This window comes from Podarcis vaucheri, assembly GCF_965113315.1.
Source record: "Podarcis vaucheri genome assembly, chromosome: 7".
NCBI classification, from domain to species: Eukaryota; Metazoa; Chordata; class Lepidosauria; order Squamata; family Lacertidae; genus Podarcis; species Podarcis vaucheri.
Window position 1 is genome coordinate 19,244,963 of NC_138765.1, and position 17,963 is coordinate 19,262,925.

The 17,963-nt window shown below is 46.2% G+C and overlaps 2 protein-coding genes across 4 annotated transcripts; both read right to left on the reverse strand.

Moving 5' to 3' along the window:
• Positions 1 to 931: 931 nt before the first annotated feature.
• Positions 932 to 9,101, reverse strand: LOC309537280 (lens fiber membrane intrinsic protein-like). 3 transcript variants are annotated; one of them, XM_082232088.1, is made up of 4 exons: positions 8,942 to 9,101; positions 4,561 to 4,716; positions 1,914 to 2,033; positions 932 to 1,430 (listed from the first exon to the last, which is right to left on the reverse strand). In XM_082232088.1, exons 1-4 carry the CDS (start codon positions 8,988 to 8,990, stop codon positions 1,258 to 1,260), a joined length of 498 nt encoding a protein of 165 aa, XP_082088214.1. In that variant the 5' UTR covers positions 8,991 to 9,101; the 3' UTR covers positions 932 to 1,257. The 3 variants fall into 3 exon arrangements, with proteins under 3 accessions (XP_082088214.1, XP_082088212.1, XP_082088213.1); XM_082232086.1 differs by having other exon boundaries at positions 8,711 to 9,101; XM_082232087.1 differs by lacking the exon at positions 4,561 to 4,716 and having other exon boundaries at positions 8,711 to 9,101.
• Positions 9,102 to 11,061: 1,960 nt separating this feature from the next.
• NKG7 (natural killer cell granule protein 7) lies at positions 11,062 to 17,152 on the reverse strand. Its single transcript, XM_082232188.1, has 4 exons — positions 16,895 to 17,152; positions 15,363 to 15,509; positions 13,539 to 13,673; positions 11,062 to 11,476 (listed from the first exon to the last, which is right to left on the reverse strand). Exons 1-4 carry the CDS (start codon positions 17,067 to 17,069, stop codon positions 11,418 to 11,420), a joined length of 516 nt encoding a protein of 171 aa, XP_082088314.1. The 5' UTR covers positions 17,070 to 17,152; the 3' UTR covers positions 11,062 to 11,417.
• Between the last annotated feature and the right edge of the window lie 811 nt (positions 17,153 to 17,963).

A 17,963-nucleotide genomic window follows, 5' to 3' on the forward strand; every position in this document is an offset into this window, starting at 1 on the left:
CAACACTCTCCATAGGTTGCTATGATACTTGAAGCTGCAAAGTGCAGTTGGCCCTTAACACACATCATTTAAAGTACTAAGGAAAGAAGAGAGCGAAGAGCTCTGCAGAAGATTTCTGCAAGACACCACAACAGGTATCTTGTAGGAACATAGTTTGACTTGGACTGAGTCAAACCATTGGCCATCAGACAGAGTACAGTATTATCAACCAGGGTCTCAGGCAGAGGATATTTCCATACCCACCTGGAAAGGCCAAGGATCTGAACCTGGCACCTTCTGCATACAAAACATTTTCTATGCCTGTTTCCCATTACAAAAGAATAATTGTATTACAGTGATACCTCGAGTTAAGAACTTAATTCGTTCAGGAGGTCCGTTCTTAGACTGAAACTGTTCTTAACCTGAAGCACCACTTTAGCTAATGGGGCCTCCTGCTGCCACCGGAGCACGATTTCTGTTCTCATCCTGAAGCAAAGTTCTTAACCCGAGGTACTATTTCTGGGTTAGCAGAGTCTGTAACCTGAAGCGTCTGTAACCTGAAGCATAAGTAACCCGAGGTACCACTGTATTTGTACCCTGCACGTCTGCCTGGGTTCTCTACTTAAGAGACCTGTATAGAGTTGGAAGGGGCAGCAGTGTTGACGACCCACCTGCAAGGGAGGAATCGCAGCTAAAGCATCCCTGACAGGTGGCTATCTGCTTAAAAACCTCCAATTTTGCTTGATTGGCCACTGCGTTAGACTCTAATGCAGGGATGGGGAACTTAGGGCCCTCCAGGTGTTGGATTCTTAACTTCCATCCACACCAGCCAGTGTTGGCCCACACTCGGGGATGGTGGTTGTTTCAGTCCTGCAATATCTGGAAAGCCAGCGGTTCCCCACTCCTGGTATAGCACCTGTCAAGAGGTGATTCTAGAAGAACAGTCATAGGATGAAGCATATTAAAGGAGTTTATTCAGGAAGGATATAAAGCAAAGAAATAGCATTTTAAAAAAAGTTCAGAAGCATGATGTGAAGTGTCACTGCAGTGCCCCTTGATGCCGACATCCATCATTTGTAGCTTAGAGGCAACTGAATGTGTCATGATGATGTTTGATGCTTGCTGGGAATCTGCTGCAGAAAGTAACCCCTTGCCAAGGTGTCTTCTCACCCTAATTCCCACAGCTCAGATGCCATCGGGTGCATGGTTGCCCTCACGCAGCCAGGGCACCCTACCTGCCCAAACTTGATGCCACTTGTATATCTCGCAGCGTTGAGTTCACATAATCGTCACAGATTTTGACGTGCCCCCCCTCGGCCTCCCTCGGAGGGCACCCTGAGAGGCAGGGTTTTCCAACAAGTCCTCTTTCAGCGTCTTTATAGTCATGCCTGTGAAAAGCTCTGTGGTATCTTCATCCTTCTCCCATTTCTTCGCCACCAAGTGGCAAACACCTGTAAGCCAAAAGGAGCCCATTTCACTTGCTGGGTGCAAGTTGCCCTCGTGCCTCCCTGTCCACCTAACTTCATGGCTTTTGGCCACTTGACTGTATTCTTGTAACGTATAGTGTTGGTGGCTTTGCCTGCTATGTTGCTTTGGCCCCACCCACTTTTGTCAGGCGGCCCCTGGAAAGTTTGCCATGAGGCAATGTGGCCCTTGGGTGTAAGTAAGAAAGCAGGCGGGGTGAGGCTGGGTAAAGGCAGGTTGAAGCTTGTGGGGCAGTGCCCCATTTGCCCCATCAGACCAGCCACCACTTATTTCTTGCTGCATCCCAGGATGCTAAATCCAGTGTTTCAGAGAGCCGGATTTTACAACTGCGGTTGCAATTAATTTGCCTAGTGTGCACTGAGCCCTTCTCTGCTTGCATCCAGGAAGTCTTCCCTACCTAAGTCCTGTCATCTTTCCATAACCCCTCCAGGGCTTTGAATAGCTCATACCTGCCATGGTTGCCAGAATGACAGAGAACCACCCTGGTGCCAGGGACCACGAAAGGAAAGTGTTGGTCATCTCTGTGGCTGCCCTCATGTAATTGAAGAGGCCCATCGCTCCATTGAAGCCTGGAAGGTGGGAGCCAACGAGATAGCAAAGAATGGGAAGGTCAAGCACTTGAGTTCTTCAGCACTCCAGTCTTTAAAGTTTAAACAGCCATAGCTTCCCCTAAAGAATTCTGGGAACTGTAGTTAAGGATGCTGGGAGTTGTTAGGAAACCCCCTATTCCCCTTCCAGAGCTACAATTTGCAGTGTAGCTTAACAAATGCTTCTTCATTGGGAACGCTGGGAATTGTAGCTCTAGGAGGGAATAGGGGTTACCGAACAATTCTCGGGACCCTTACAAACTACAGTGTGTGAGTACATAACTATAACTAGTTTGTGAACTGCCTTGGCATTTCTCCTCAAAATAAAAGCTGATATTCTTCTTATTTAGCAATCCAACACAAATCATTTGAAAGGACCACAGTGGAGTAATCATATTGTTTTAGGTCTGTTGTGGGGGGTCGTAAATGCCTGGGTATTTAACTAGTTAACTGGTATGTACAGGATGTCAGACCGTATGGTTCTGTCTTAAGATAGATCCATGCATGTATTAGGTCATGTGTGAAAACAGCTTCAAACCCCCTGAAAGTGGCATGTGTGAAGTGTTAATTAACTTAGGCAAACCTGCTAATTTGTGTATAAGCCACCCCTTTAATGTTGCTCAATCCACATGTGTAAAAGCTAATTAGCACAACAAGGCATCAAAAAACTAGGTATGATAATTCAGATGAGTGGGGCTTCTCTCTGTGTGTGTTACAAAAGGCCAGGGTTTAGGTTAGCAAGATTAGAACAGGTGAGATGTGACAATTCTTGGGAAAAGGCAAACTGTCAGGGCAAGGATGCTGCTGTGCCTATAAGAGGAGCAACCTCTTGTGGCAGGAATGCTGTGGTCTCCTCCACTGTCGGCTTCAGGTTATATACATGTGTAAATAAACCATATACCATAAAGACACCACAGTCTCTGCTGTGCCTTATTGTCCCACTAGAAACTCAGACCCTGGGATAACAGAGCATCTGGCATCCCTGGAACCTCACACTGCTTAGAGATTGGGGGTGGGGGGTGGGGGTTGTCATGTAACACTGCTGAATTTCCAGAAACCATCTCACCAGTCTGTTTATTTGGCCTCAGCAACCCATTCTTGTGACTGGTCATAAGAACATAAAAAGCGCCTGCTGATTGAGGCCAATGCCTCATATATCCCAGCATCTTGTTCTCAGAGTAGCCAACCAGATGCCAGTGGGGAACACTCTCTCCTGTGGTTTCCAGTAACTCCTATTCAGAAGCATTACTCCCTTCGATCAGGGAGGCAGAACATCATGGCTGAAAGCTATTGGTAACCTTTTCCTCCATGAAATTGCCCAGTCCTCTTTTAAAGCCATCAGATTTTATTATTTTTGCATTTTATTTATTTATCTATACTTTTCAAAGTTTATACATTCCACTAGTTTTATACATTTCACTAATTTTACATTCATTTTGACATTTCAAAACTCGGCTCCCACCCCCCTCTGTCTGTGGTTCCTTAAATTTGTTTTTAGTATCTTCTGCATATCCAAATTAACTTAATTTACTCATTTATTCATCATCTTTAAGTATATACTCTTCTAAAATCGCAGGTTGTTACAATAATCCTGCCAGTGTTTTTATCTGTTTATAATCTATCGGTAAATATTCAATAAACCATTTCCATTCTTTTATATAAAAAAATGTTATCTTGATTTTTTATTCTTCCGGTAAGTTTCACCATTTCTGCTTGTTCCATAAGTATCCATTATTCCTTTACCTCAGTGGTGGCCAAACTTGGCCCTCCAGCTGTTTTTGGACTACAACTCCCATCATCCCTAGCTAACAGGACCAGTGGTCAGGGATGATGGGAATTGTAGTCCCAAAACAGCTGGAGGGCCAAGTTTGGCCACCACTGCTTTACTGGGACTTCTGCTTCTTTCCATTTTGGGGCAAGTAACATTTTTGCCACTAGTGGCATACATGAATAAGTTTCTATATATTTTAGGTATTTAATTAGTGGCCATCACTGCCTCCTGTGGGAACGAGTACCATAGTTTAACTATGCACTGCATGGAGATGTGCTTTCTTTTATCTATCCCAAATCTTTCAAATTTGTTGGTTGTTCCCTACTTCTAGTGTTATGAGAGAAGGAGGAGAACTTTCCTCTTTCTGCTTTCTCCGTGCCACGCATAATTGTACACACTTTTATCAAGTCATCCTTCCTTTCCCTTTAAACTAGTGTTTCCCAAACTTGGGTCTCCAGCTGATTATTATTTTTTTGTACTACAGTTCCCATAATTCCTGCTAGCTAGGGATGATGGGGGTTGTAGTCCCAAAACAGTTGGAGACCCAACTTTGGGAAACACGGCTCTAAACTAAAAAGTCCTAAATGCTGCAACCTTTCCTCCATCTCTTTTGCTCATTTTGGTTGCTCTTCCCTGCACATTTCCTGGACAGTTGGGTGCTAACTGCACGGAGTCCTTTTGGGGAACGAAAAGGGGAGGTGGCGGGGTAAATAAGAGTCAGAAGATGGCTCCTCTTACCCGAGACAAAACAGAGGCCGATGGTTAGTGCGGGCCACGTTGTCGTCCACCACTTTGGCGGTTGGATGGGTGTGAGGCAAAGTGTCCCAGTGACCACAGACCCATAGGAAGTCGCAGCAGAGAGCAGCATAAAAAATCTAGATATGTAAATATAGTCTAGGAGAGAAGAAAGAAAGAAACTTTATCCTAGTGGCCCTCTGTTCGTTGCCCCGTTCCCTAATCTCAGACCTCGGCTCCTCCACTACCACCACAGTCCCATCTCTGAATTGCTCCGCAAGAAGAAGAGTTTGGATTTAATATCCCGCTTTATCACTTCCCGAAGGAGTCTCAAAGCGGCTAGCATTCTCCTTTCCCTTCCTCCCCCACAACAAACACTCTGTGAGGTGAGTGGGGCTGAGAGACTTCAGAGAAGTGTGACTGGCCCAAGGTCACCCAGCAGCTGCATGTGGAGGAGCGGAGACGCGAACCCGGTTCCCCAGATTAGGAGTCTATCGCTCTTAACCACACTGGCAAGAGGGAGGCTCACAGCCCAAGCACCATCCTAGCAGGAGGAGCAATTCTCTTAAGGAGGTGTGGCCACCCAATGGGCTACCACAGTTCTGAAACACCTCCTGATTGTTCCTGAGGCAGGACAGTCCCACCACAGTCCTTACTGGAACTTCTGGAATTGAAACTAAATCGGTTGGCCGTTTTTAACAGCCGATGCAGTCACTGAAAGAAAGGTGCCTGGGCAGAGTGACACCATTATAATTTATTCTAAAAGTATTTCTTAAACCGCCTAACATTTCAAAAATTGTCTTAAGTGGTACACAGTTGTACAAATCAACATTCAACTGCTGCATCAGTATGTTTAAATAACAGACAGAAGTACAATGATATATTTATCTGTGGCCATGAAGAGGAATGGCCAAGACTGGCTTAGAGAAGCGGACACGGAGCAATGGATCCAAACTACAAGAAAGAAGATTCCACCTAAACATTAGGAAGAACTTCCTGACAGTAAGAGCTGTTCGACAGTGGAATTTGCTGCCAAGGAGTGTGGTGGAGTCTCCTCCTTTGGAGGTCTTTAAGCAGAGGCTTGACAACCATATGTCAGGAGTGCTCTGATGGTGTTTCCTGCTTGGCAGGGGGTTGGACTCGATGGCCCTTGTGGTCTCTTCCAACTATGATTCTATGATTCTAGATAGTGTGTGACTCCAGTCTTGTGTTTTCTTTACGGTCGGTCCAGGAGACCAGGTTTTGACCTGTGCCCTCCTGGAATCCGCACAGTTCCCCAGCCCTGCCTTGCCAGGGGTGAGGAGATGATCGCTTGAACCTCTGCTGGCAGTTGCAATTTGGGGGTTCGTCTTATAAGCCTAGTCGCCTAATACGCCGGGCGGCTCCATGCCGGGAGAAAGCCGTCCGGCGTGGAACTGAGCCTGCTGCTCGCTGCTGCTGCTTCGGAGCCGCTACAGCAGCGGCGGGCTCCGCGCCGCCCATACCCATAATATATGACGACCCCCAACTTTTTAACCTCTTTTCCGGGGTTAAAAAGTCGTCTTATATGCCGGAATCTACGGTAATCAAAATAAAAACAACAACCCAATAACCCCCCTCCAGGGGTTGGGGGTTGGTTGAGAGCAAGCTGAGGTCGGTGGGGCAGTGCCCCATTCATCACAATGGAGCAACCTTCACTGGTGCTGGATGGCAGAGATGGCAACTGACTTGCATTGTTTTTTAAAAATTCACGAAGGATAAGGCTATCATTGACTTCGAACTCTGGCGGCTATGTTCTACCTCTCAGAGGCAGATGCTTCTGAATACCAGTTTCTGGAAACCACAGGAGAGGAGAGTGGAGGTGAGCTTAGGCCTGCTTTTGGGCTTCCCATAAATAAGCATCTGGCTGGCTGCCGTAAAATCAGTCTGATGGGCCAGATGGGCTGCTGGTTTGATCCAGCAGGCTCTCCTTATGTGCTTATGACTAGGATTCCACTCACCTTCCCAATATCCTGTTCCTTTCCTGCCTATTCTCAGCACCCGTGAGGTCATGGATGGTGTACCATTCACATACTTGGTGCGGGCTCCCCAGAATAATTTGTTCGCCCAGTGTGGGCAATGGGATGCTGGACTAGATAGATGGACATTTGGCCTAATCCAGCTGGACTCCTCCTATATTCCTTTTGGCACAACACTAACCAAGTTGCCTCTGTACTTGATTCTGCCTGCTGTTTGTTTTGCATGGCAAAACCCACCGGGAAAGGTGGTACCCAACTCTGATCAAACTAGGGTTGTTTGTTTTTTAAATTGGGCTTCAAATTCAAGGTGTTCCTGGGGACCATGATTTCCCTTTCCCAGAAAGGGGACTAAAGCTGGATTCACAGATGCCTGTGTAAGGACGTTGCAGGAACTGATTGGCTAGTGCCTGTGCAGTTACTGGAACTGACACATGATCCTCAAATCTCAGAGCATCTTTGCAACTTTTTGAAACATATATGTTTATTGTTTAACGATGCATGCATATGGACATAAATGCAGTGGCGTAGCGTGGGGGGTGCAGGGGGGGCTGGCCGCACCGGGCGCAACATCTGGGGGTTAGGGTTAGGAGGCGCAAATCCACGGGTTAGGGGGCATAAATCCACGGGTTAGGGGGCGCAAATTACTTGCCTTGCCCCGGGTGCTGACAACCCACGCTACGCCACTGCATAAATGCATCTCTTGCTCTTTGGGGTAGCGGAATCGTTCCCTTGCAGAAAAGCCATGCCATTTCAGGGTGACATTAACATATGCTGATGCTGGGGGGGGGGTGTTAAATACTGTATACCTGCCCTGGATTCTCTGATCAGTGCCAGACTTGTGGTTTAGGGGAACCCCTATTTTAAATCCCCAGTGGAGTATCCTACCAGGGCACTGTGGCAAATTTACTGGAGGTTAGAAAGCATGGAGCATGGGTAGGCAAACTAAGGCCCGGGGGCCGGATCTGCCCCAATTTCCTTCTAAATGCAGCCTGCAAACGTCCAGGAATCAGCATGTTTTTTTCATGAGTAGAATGTGCTCTTTTCTTTAAATGCATCTCTGGGTTATTTGTGGCGCATAGGAATTCGTTCATCCTCCTCCCCCCCAAATATAGTCTGGCCCCACACAAGGTCTGAGGGGCAGTGGACCAGCCCTACTGAAAAAGATTGCTGACCCCTGGCATGGAGCAACACTACACAGGGAGCATTGTGGGAAATAAAAATGGTGGCTCTCTGCAATGATTGCCCTTCTGCTTTCCTTCCTTGTTGCCAGGAAGTGCCCCACAATTTTGGGAGAGAGTTTACAAAAAGGTGCTTTGGTAAGTGTCCACTCAGAATTGGAGCTGGCCTGGCCAGCAATGCATGACAGCATGGTTGAGGGTGTACACTCTCAGTTCACAGTGTTGCTCTGTGTGCAGCCTCTGCATGCGTGGAAATCCCACAAGGCACACAGGTTCTGTGACTCATGCCCAGGGATTCCTCAGCAGAAAGGTCCATGTGGAAGGTATTCCGCATAGGTAGAAACTTTAAAAACCAATCAGATGGGGCCACTGGCAAAAGTCTCTTTTCTGAAGTTTCTTTCCTGAAGTGTTATGAGCTAGCCAGCAGATGGAACAAAAGGCACATACAATATTGGGTAAGAACATGGAACACTTGTGCACTAGAAATGTCCAAAGCCCAATGCTGCTTTTAGGATGAACGGAGACTCTTTAGAGCAATCTTGTGGGGTTTCCACTCCGTGATGTGAGCCCTCTTTGCACTTGAATTGCAAATGTACATACCCACCAGCAAGCTGAACAGCCTCTGCCACACTCTGTTTTTTCTACACAAAGGAGGGCTAAATTGCCTTGTCCTTCCTTTTAAAATAGTTGCAAAACTGTTCCAGGGATCTGCGGGGCAAGGTGTGTTGATAATAACTCGGGCACTAGCCAATAGGTGCTTCCACAGCTGGCTTCTATCCCCATTCAAGTACTTTGAAGACCTGCAGAAGCAAACCCCGCTCCCTCAAGGAGAGGCAATAAGAATTAAGTATTTCCTTTGTTTACAAAGAAGGAGAGGAGCTATCAAGTTGCCTGTCCCACTGTTTAAATGCTTCTATCACTGGCAGGAAATATTGAGTGATCTCTAGTTCAAAATTCTGAGCATTACGTCGCCCTTACTTGGTGTGTCGGCCAGATAGACACAATTCCCCAAAGAGCATTCCTGCCACAATCCCTGGAACACGAAGATTCCCCGAACAAACCGCTTGACCCAGGATACTGTCGAGATCACTACCACAAGCAGAATGGTTTCCAGGCAAGAGATAGCGATGCCACCTATACGCAGCTTCTCAATATTCGTTAGCTTCTTGAACCATGTAAGCAAGGGCAATTTGGAAGTGGTAGCAGCACCAGGATCCTCAGCTTGGGGTTGGCGGAGGCAATTAAGGCAAGCACCCATCTTCTAGCCTCAGGGCTCATTTCCCTTGGAAAAGAACTGCATTCGGCACCCCCAATTCCCCAACCTTTCGGGTGTCTGAGCTCCAGCCAAAGGTTCTACTGATGAAGCTTGGAAGACCATTGCTCCCATAGTAACTCCAGCATTCTGGAACCTCTCCAGATTCCTGGATGGTTCTTCCACATGAAGAGAAGGAGGTCCCACCAGTATTTCCTTCTGCCAACTCAGGACGTGAGCAAGCCACCAACCACCCAGCCAGATTTCCCCTATAGTCAGTTTGGATACGGCCAAGATTTGAGTGATTTTGGACAAGGCTTTGCATGCAGTCCAAAGCATACCCCAGCACATTCATTGATCCAAGTTCGAGACCGCTGTATCGAGTGCTTTTCACCCTGGTACTTTTCAGAATGGAATGTCTAACAATCAGAGGCAGTATAAGCATTTTTAAATTCCCGTGAACTGAATCAGAGTTGTTTCTGGGTAAATGGGCCAGTCAGTAAATAGAACGGAAAACCTGATTGTGGAAAAATGAAATTTAAAAAAGCTTAAAATTCAGAAAGTCAGTTTTGAAACCTGAAAACAACCCCTCCCCCCACAGGATTTCTGAGTCTGCACAAAATTTCTTTCTGCTTGAGCCCTAGAAAGAAAGCTTTAGTTAAAGCTATGGTTTTCCCAATAGAGATGTATGGAAGTGAGAGCTGGACCATAAAGAAGGCTGATTGCCGAAGAATTGATGCTTTTGAAGGAGGTACTGGAGGTACTGGAGGAGACTCTTGAGAGTCTTATGGTTTGCAAAAAGATCAAACCTATCCATTCTGAAGGAAATCAGCCCTGGAAGGACAGATCTGGAAGCTGAGGCTCCAATACTTTGGCCACCTCATAAGAAGAGAAGACTCCCTGGAAAAGACCCTGATGCTGGGAAAGATGGAGGGCACAAGGAGAAGGGGACGACAGAGGACGAGATGGCTGGACAGTGTTCTCGAAGCTACCAGCATGAGTTTGACTAAACAGCGGGAGGCAGTGGAAGACAGGAGTGCCTGGCGTGCTCTGGTCCATCGGGTCACAAAGAGTTGGACACAACTAAACAACAACAAAGTTAAGGCCTTGTTATGTACTGAGTTGAATAGGATCCAAAAGGCAGCAGTCTGACTGGTCCTAGAATAACAGGATTCAGAATGCAGCAGTCTGATTGGTCCTAGAACAATAGGGTCCAGAATGCAGCAGTCTGATTGGTCCTAGAACAATGCAGCAGTATGATTGGTCCGCAGGAGCCACCCAATCCAGCTCCAGGTAGAAGTGAATCCGCAACCTGATTGGCCTATAGGAGAATCCCAGAATTAGCCAATCACATGCAGTCCATTGTTTAAATAATGTATATAAAGCAGATATTTTGGGGGAACTTTCATTCCTCACTACTATGAGCTGAATAAAGAGCATGAAATCCACACTCGACTCCGAGTATATTTCAGGCCTCATTCATACTATGCATTTAAAGTGCCATGGTACCATTTTAAACCGTCATGGCTTCCCCCAAAGAATTCTGAGAGCTGTAGTTTGCTTAAGGTGCTGAGAGCTGTCAGGAGATCCCTATTCCCCTCCCAGAGCTACCATTCCTAGGGAGCTAAAATCCCTCTTCCCAGGGAACTCCTTTCAAGCCTTTCCCAATGCAAGAGCATAAAAAACCCCAAAATAGCCCAGTTGGATCAGGCCAGTGGCTCATCTAGTCTAGCATCCTTTTCTGACAGTGGCCCACCAGATGTCTATGGGAAGCCCCCAAAAGAGCACTCTTCCCACTAGTGTTCCCAGTAACTTATATCTGGAAGAATACTGCCTCCACCAGTGGAGTCCAAAGCATATCATAGTCATTGTGGGTAAGAGCTAGAGACCCTTCCTGAACCTGTCTCACCCTCTGTTAAAGCTACCCAGGTTGGTGGCCATCACAAGTTTTTGCAGGAGCAGGTTCCATATCTACACTGTGTGAAGAAGTCCTGGTGTTTTTTGGGCGGTTGTTGCCTGCCCTGAATTTTCTAAGTTTTGCCATGGTTAGAAATTAAAGAGGAGGCAAAGGCAAGGATGAGAGAATCTGTTTTATTTTTCCAGCCTTACATTTAGTTCTCCACATTTCCACATCAGTTTACGGTTTGGTCGGTGGCCAACACCACCCCCTGCGAAACATCTTTTGTTTGCAATCAGTGATTCCATGGCAGATGCTCAACCTGTAGGCAAGGCAATGCAGAAAACGCTCCCTGAAGACAAGGCAGCTTGGATGCCCTACAGGGGGTTGCTGTGAATGGATTGGGGATGAAAGCACTATTGGGACAGTTGTGAAGGGGATTTCACTGGCATGGGAAGGGTAGGGGGCAGGCTTCCTTTGTGTGTTGTGTGTCGACTGCATCGCAAGGTTGCCTTTGCTTCTTAGGAACCAGGTCCTCACACATTCTCATAGCCAGGCCTCGAAGGGCACAAGTGAGCAACAAGGCTGAAGATGCCTGCAATGAGAGAAGGAGAGAGCAAGAAATAAATTCCAAGTGGAATGGCCTCAGGAAGCCAGAGCCAGCCTCACATGGCATTGACACCTTCTGTTTATCAACCTTCTGACTCTCACTGGAGGCTGGGTGCTGCTGAACAAGTGCAGAGTTCATTTCTATCCAAGGGAAAGCATTTGTTTTTAAAGAGACCTATGGACAAAGTGCTAATGAGCATGTGCGAAGGCCTTCCTTTTGTGTGAAGCGAATGTTTCCTTACTTATCCAGAGACTGCCTATAGGCTGGTGGTTGTGCAATGCAGAACCCAGAACCTCAGGTAGCTTGCTGAAGGTCCATTGACAGTGCATGTCACACATGTGAGGTGCTGCTATAGAGCTACCAGTTGGAAATTCAAGCCTTATGAGGAGAAACTGGCCACTCTCCAGGCACCCGGCTTGATCTCCTTGTTGACCTCCCTGTCTGCGTTTCCCGGCAGGATACAGGCTAGGTCACGATCGGCGATCCTCCTCAACGTGAGAAGGACACACCACTCTTCCCTGCTCCCTGCTCCCCCCAGGGAGGGGAAAGAGATAGACAGAAATGTATTTACATGCCTTTATTTCTGTCTTTGCAGCATTACAGAGAAACACATCTGCTCTCTTCAAACTCCAACAGCAGAGAGACAAACTCCACCTCCTGTACTTCCTGTACAGGTCAAATTACACTCTGAGCTAAATCCGGTGTTCAGCACTGTGAATAGACTGTCCCTTTGTTCCCACGGTACAGTCCCAATATTCCCATCATGTTTTGCTTTCCAGCCAGCTGCAGCTCGCTGCCGCATTGCTCCTTTTCCGTAACACTACCTACTTTGCAGAGCTCTTTGTGGTGGCAGAAGGGCATTGGAATGAGCGTTCACACTGCCTACACAATGCTAGAGGTGTAGGTGAGTCTGTCCATTTTGGTTGCTCATTTTCGCAATCTTAAATTCAGTTCTCTCCAGTTCTGAGAGTTTGTGGAGTTCTCCAGTTTGTGGGGTTGTTTTTTATTTCACCGGCATGTTAGTGCAATTTTCTCCTTAAAATATACATGCTTGTATGCAGTTTTCACTCACGCACACATCGTTGCAAAGCAATTTCCTTTGACACAATGCATTCTTGCATGTTATTTTCACTAATACAGTGGATGCTTGGCTTGCAAACGTGATCCGTCCGAGAGGCACATTCACAACCCGCAGCGTTCGCAACCCACAGTGCCGCGTCTGCGCACGTGCGGGTTGCAATTCACCATTTCTAAGCATGTGCAAAGCACGATTTAGCACTTCTGTGCATGTGTGAGCACCAAAACCCAGAAGTAACTGTCAGGATTCAAGCCATTATCAGGAGAAACTGGCCACTCTCCAGGCACCCGGCTTGATCTCCGGTTGACCTCCCTGTCTGCATTTCCCGGCAGGATCCAGGCAAGATCGCGATCGGCGATCCTCCTCAACGTGAGAAGAACACACCACTCTTTCCTGCCCCTCCCAGGGAGGGGAAAGAGATAGACAGAAACGTATTTACATGTCTTTATTTCTGTCTTTTGCAGCGTTACAGAAAACACGTCTGCTCTCTTCAAACTCCAACAGCAGAGAGACTAACTCCTCCTGTACTTCCTGCACAGCTCATATTACACTCTGAGCTAATTCCGGTGCTCAGCACTGTGAATAGACTGTCCCTTTGTTTCCCACGGAACAGCCCCAACATTCACATTTATGTTTTGCTTTCAAGCCAGCAGCTCGCTGCCGCATTGCTTCTATATCGTAACAGTAACCTGTTCTGATACTTTCAGGTTCAGTGCAGTGCACAACCTGAAAATGTGCAACCTGAATCATCTGTAACCCGAGGTATGACTCTACACGCATCTTTATGTACATTTCACCTTAGTCAGTACACATTTTTGTACGGATTGCGTTGCCGGAGAAATGCATTGCAAAATTTAGAGGAGTGCAAATGTGAAAGGCTGCTTCTGTTTCACCTTGCGTATTGTTTCAGAAAGTGCAAATGGGGTAGGTTTGCCTTTAAATGCGAACTCCCTCACCCTCCCTACTCACCAGTCAGGAGTAGCATGGGAAATGCTACCCAGGCAAGATAGAAGGACCATTCATAGGTGAGCTGGATTTGAGGGTCCCTGTTCTTCCCCCAGGATTCAGTGGTGAATACGACTACACCAACCAGAGTGAAGAGTGCTACAAAAGAGCAGAGGTGTCAGGGCAGCCAACATAGCACTGATTCACACAGGCAATCTCACCACTCAATTATCAAGGGCTGTCTGGTATGTATGTTGCAGATCTAACCCTACTGCCTGGTGTCCATTGATGCTGATAGGACAGAAGGCAGGGAAACGAACAATAGGTGGCGCCGCCAGAGGCAGTGATGGGAGAGAATCAACTCATTCTGGTTTTGGCCCCTTCCTCCTCCCTGCTTAATTCTACAAAAGAAACACTGAGGCTATGGAGGAGGAAGCCAGCACTTGGGGCCTCCCCCTAAACTGGTCATAAGCCAGAAGGCAGGCAGGTGAGGGCTGCCTGGGGGCAGACAGATTGGCGGGGCAGTGTGCCCCATTGGCTCTAATGGCACAGCCTCTACTGGATATAACACCATGGAGAGAATTTTTGTACCTCCTCAATCACAACACAATTTTTGGTGTCCCCGTGTTCTTTTATCATCATTGTCATCTAAAAGGGTCACGGCACTCAGTTCACACATCCAAGTGCAAACTGTAGGTTACTGCACTAAGGGTGCTTGGGTCCTCCTACATCTGATGGGTTTCCCCTTTGCTTTCGTTACAGGCATAGGGGTGGTTGGTTTAAATCAGGATTGCAATGTGAGGCTTATCCTATCCTTTCCCAACTATGAAGCTGATGCATAGGCTCTGTCTCATAGGGTAGGGTTGCCATATTTCAAGAAGTAAAGATCCAGACACAAAAAGCTGTTGAGCTTTTTTAGTGGCGATTTCAAAAATCTGGACATTTGGATGATTTCCCGAAGTTCCCCCTAGACCAGTGGTTCTCAACCTGTGGGTCCTCAGATGTTCTTGGACTACAACTCCCATCATCCCTGAGCTCTGGGCTTGCTAGCTAGGGGTAATGGGAGTTGTAGTTCAACAACATCTGGGAACCCACAGGTTGAGAAAGGCTGCCCTAGACGCTAAGTACGTCACTGGAATCCCAGAGGTATGGCAACCCTACCATAGGGGTGAAGGCAGAGGCAGATTTAGAGCAGCGCAACCGATTCTGCCACACTGGGCGCCTAGCTTAGGGGCCCCCGTGGGGCATTGCAAACTGTGACATAGCAAACTGAGCAGAATGGAAAGTGAGGGGCAGGCGACAGGACGCTCTGAATTTTGGCCTTCCACAGGGAGCTACTGAAATTTGAAAAACCAAAGTCCGCCCCTGCTGAGGGCCCTTGCTTTCCTTCCTGCTGGTGTGGAAGTGCCCTTAAAGGGCTTTGAAATGTTTTAAGCTCGGCCTTAGAGGGCGAAAACACTCCTCCCCTTTCTATGCTCCAGCAGTCCTTTCCCCCTTACAAGATCCTCTTTCTCAATTCTAGAGCCATGCCTGATCTCTTCGAGGGATAACAATGTAAGAAAAGTCCCACAGCATCAGCTGAAAAGCCCATCTAGTTCAGCGTCCATTTCTCCCAGAGGAAAACCAGGAGCTTATGGGAAGCCCAAAAGCAGGCCCAGAACACAGCCGCCACCTCCTCACTTGCAATTCCCACCAACTGGTTTTGAGGGGCATACTGTCTCCGACAGAGGAGGTAGACCATAGCCATTGTGGCTAGTGGAAGCTGACGGCATGTGGGGCATAGCCATGAGGCTATTTAGCACCTGCGACCGTGAGCAGGTTCTTCCTCATAATCTTTGGCACACCTACCACCTGTGAAGGCAACGATGGACGTGACGAAGACTCCGCCAAGGAAGCCGCAGTCACAAGGCATGAAGGAGGCGGTAAGAGAAATGACCGAGGCCAAAGCTGCCAGGGAGCCCAAGATCAGGAACGCACGTGTGGCAAGGATGTATTCTGTAAATGAAAGCATTGAGGGGAAAGAGTTAGTTGAGCGTGTCTTCATTCCTTGTACCCAGAACCTTCCAGAAGCCTAAAAAAGAGAGAAGAGGTTAGTTATGCCCATTGAGTAGACCCATGGAAGGCAATAGACTTGTGTTACTTGCCATAATTCATCTTAATGGGCATAACCAAGGTTGGATATCACCCATGATATGTTGAAGGTTTAGTTATTAAAGTGTAACTTACCAGTTTAAACTGCAAAGGCTTCAATTTCAAAGTGAAAGAGGACCAAGTGTGAGAAAGAGGATATTTGCCTAAGGTTACAAAATGTAACCTTGGCTTGAGGTGAATATAGTTCCCCCATCTGTTGTTGTTATCATTGTTACCGTTGTTGTTGTTGTTGTTGTTGTTGTTGTTGTTGTTGTTGTTATATCAAAAAGTACACACAGGTCCCGCTACCTAAACGTTCATTATACAAAAATTCACTTATCCAAACAGGTAGCACCCAGACCTCTCTATACTCACCACAGATTCAGATATCCAAACTGCCAGACTGTAAACAAATAAGCAGCCTTAAACAAACCTCATTTTTGTGTTTTTCTGGCCTGTAGTAGCCATTCGTCAGAAACCATGGTGGGTGGGAGGGAGACTGGACAAATAAGAGAGCCCCCCCTTCCTTGTTTGCCTTTTGCAAGGTTTCAAAGGGTTTTCCTGGGTGTTTTCATCATTACAGGGTCAAAATTCTGTGGTCAGGAATGCATTAGAAAGTTTCCCATAGAAATCAATGGAAATTGTCAACTCATAATTAGATATTTAAGAGACCAAAGGTTCATTGAGGACTGGGGGAAATTTGTGGAATATCTGGAAAGTATAAGTGAGGGACAGATAACGCTAGTGGGGTTTAAAAGAGCACTGTGAAAAATGTAGGAGTATTGTCTAAAGAGAAATGGAAAGCAAGGATATAAATAATGTCAGTATAAATTATGAAATGCGTATTTTAAAAAATGACTATGGATGATTTGTGGAGAAGCTGAAGGAAGTCCAAAAAGAAAGTAATCAGTGAAAATAGGATGTAGAATTTTATGTATGTTTTGTTTTGTTGTAAATTAATAAAAAATATGTTTTTTTTAAAAAAAGGAAATTGTCAACTCATTGTGCAAACACTAACCTAAAGAGTGATTTCCTGAGAATGCATTGTGTTCTGATAACTAGTCCTGCGTGTACCACATGCATGGTGGATTTTCTGAGGGGAATTTTTAACCAAGACTTTTTGAGAGTGTCACAACGGGTGCAACCAGGCACACTGCTGCCCCTGAGCACCTTGTTGATGACCCCCCTTCATCCCATAACCTTTGTGTATTGGGGGGGTGTCCCTTGGCAGCTGCCACCATTCTCCTTACCATTAGCCTTGGTTGGGGTCCAGCAGCTCCCATCCATGCACTCCTGCCAGAGGCCACTGTGGGCGATGCCAGCCGGTCCGTAAGCCACCAGCCAGTAATCGGTGGTCAGGGCGATGAACAAAGCAATGATGCTCATGGAAGCCACCGGTATGCTTAAGATTCTGCAGAGCAGCATCCTCACGATTGTATGGAAGAGCCTTGGCAAAATTAACCCCCGTAGGCTGCTTTCTTGCCTGGAAGGGCACAATCAAGAGAATGGGATTTAACGCAGAAGCAGAAAGCATGGAAACAACATTGGGTAACAAGGTGCCAAAGGCAAACAGCCTGCCACCAAACAAAGAAGCAATCTTGGTGGTGTAATTTGGAGCACAAGGTGAGGGATCAGTTCACAGACATTCGTGCCACGGGTAGCACAGTGAAGGGACCACTAACCAGGTGGAGTAAACTGTATTTTACTAACATTTATTTTAGTATTTACTGCCTTGGATGGAAAAAAAAAAGTGGGATTGTAGCCAACTAAGTTTTCCTCAGTGTAGACCCATTGAAATTAATGGACCAAACTTCGGCATGTTCACTTATTTCAATGGGTCTACGCTGAGGATGATGCTGTGTAACTTGAAAGACTTATAACAGCATGAATTTCACACATTAAACATTTAACTACTCATGCGTAATTAATAAAACTAAAAAATACCTAGTGCTTAATAGTTTTAGTAATCCCTTGTGGTAAGTTTGATTATTGGCAAAACATCTTCAAGTGTATGCAGTTATAATGATTTTAGCTCATATTTAGCTCATAATGCATTTAATTGCATTAATGTGTTTTTTACTAGAGCCTCAGTTTAATTAGATTGAACTATGGATGAAATTCAAAGACTATTTAGTTAAATATGTTAAGATAACTTAATTGGAAAAAATTGCAAATATCAGATGGGGTTAGTATTTATATATGTATTGTTAGAGAATAACATGTTTAAAGTTAAAATGAAAAGAAAGAAAGATGTTAAGTGATTAAGTTAATTTTATGAGAAAATTGGTTTTGGAAAACTGTTACAATGATATACACTGA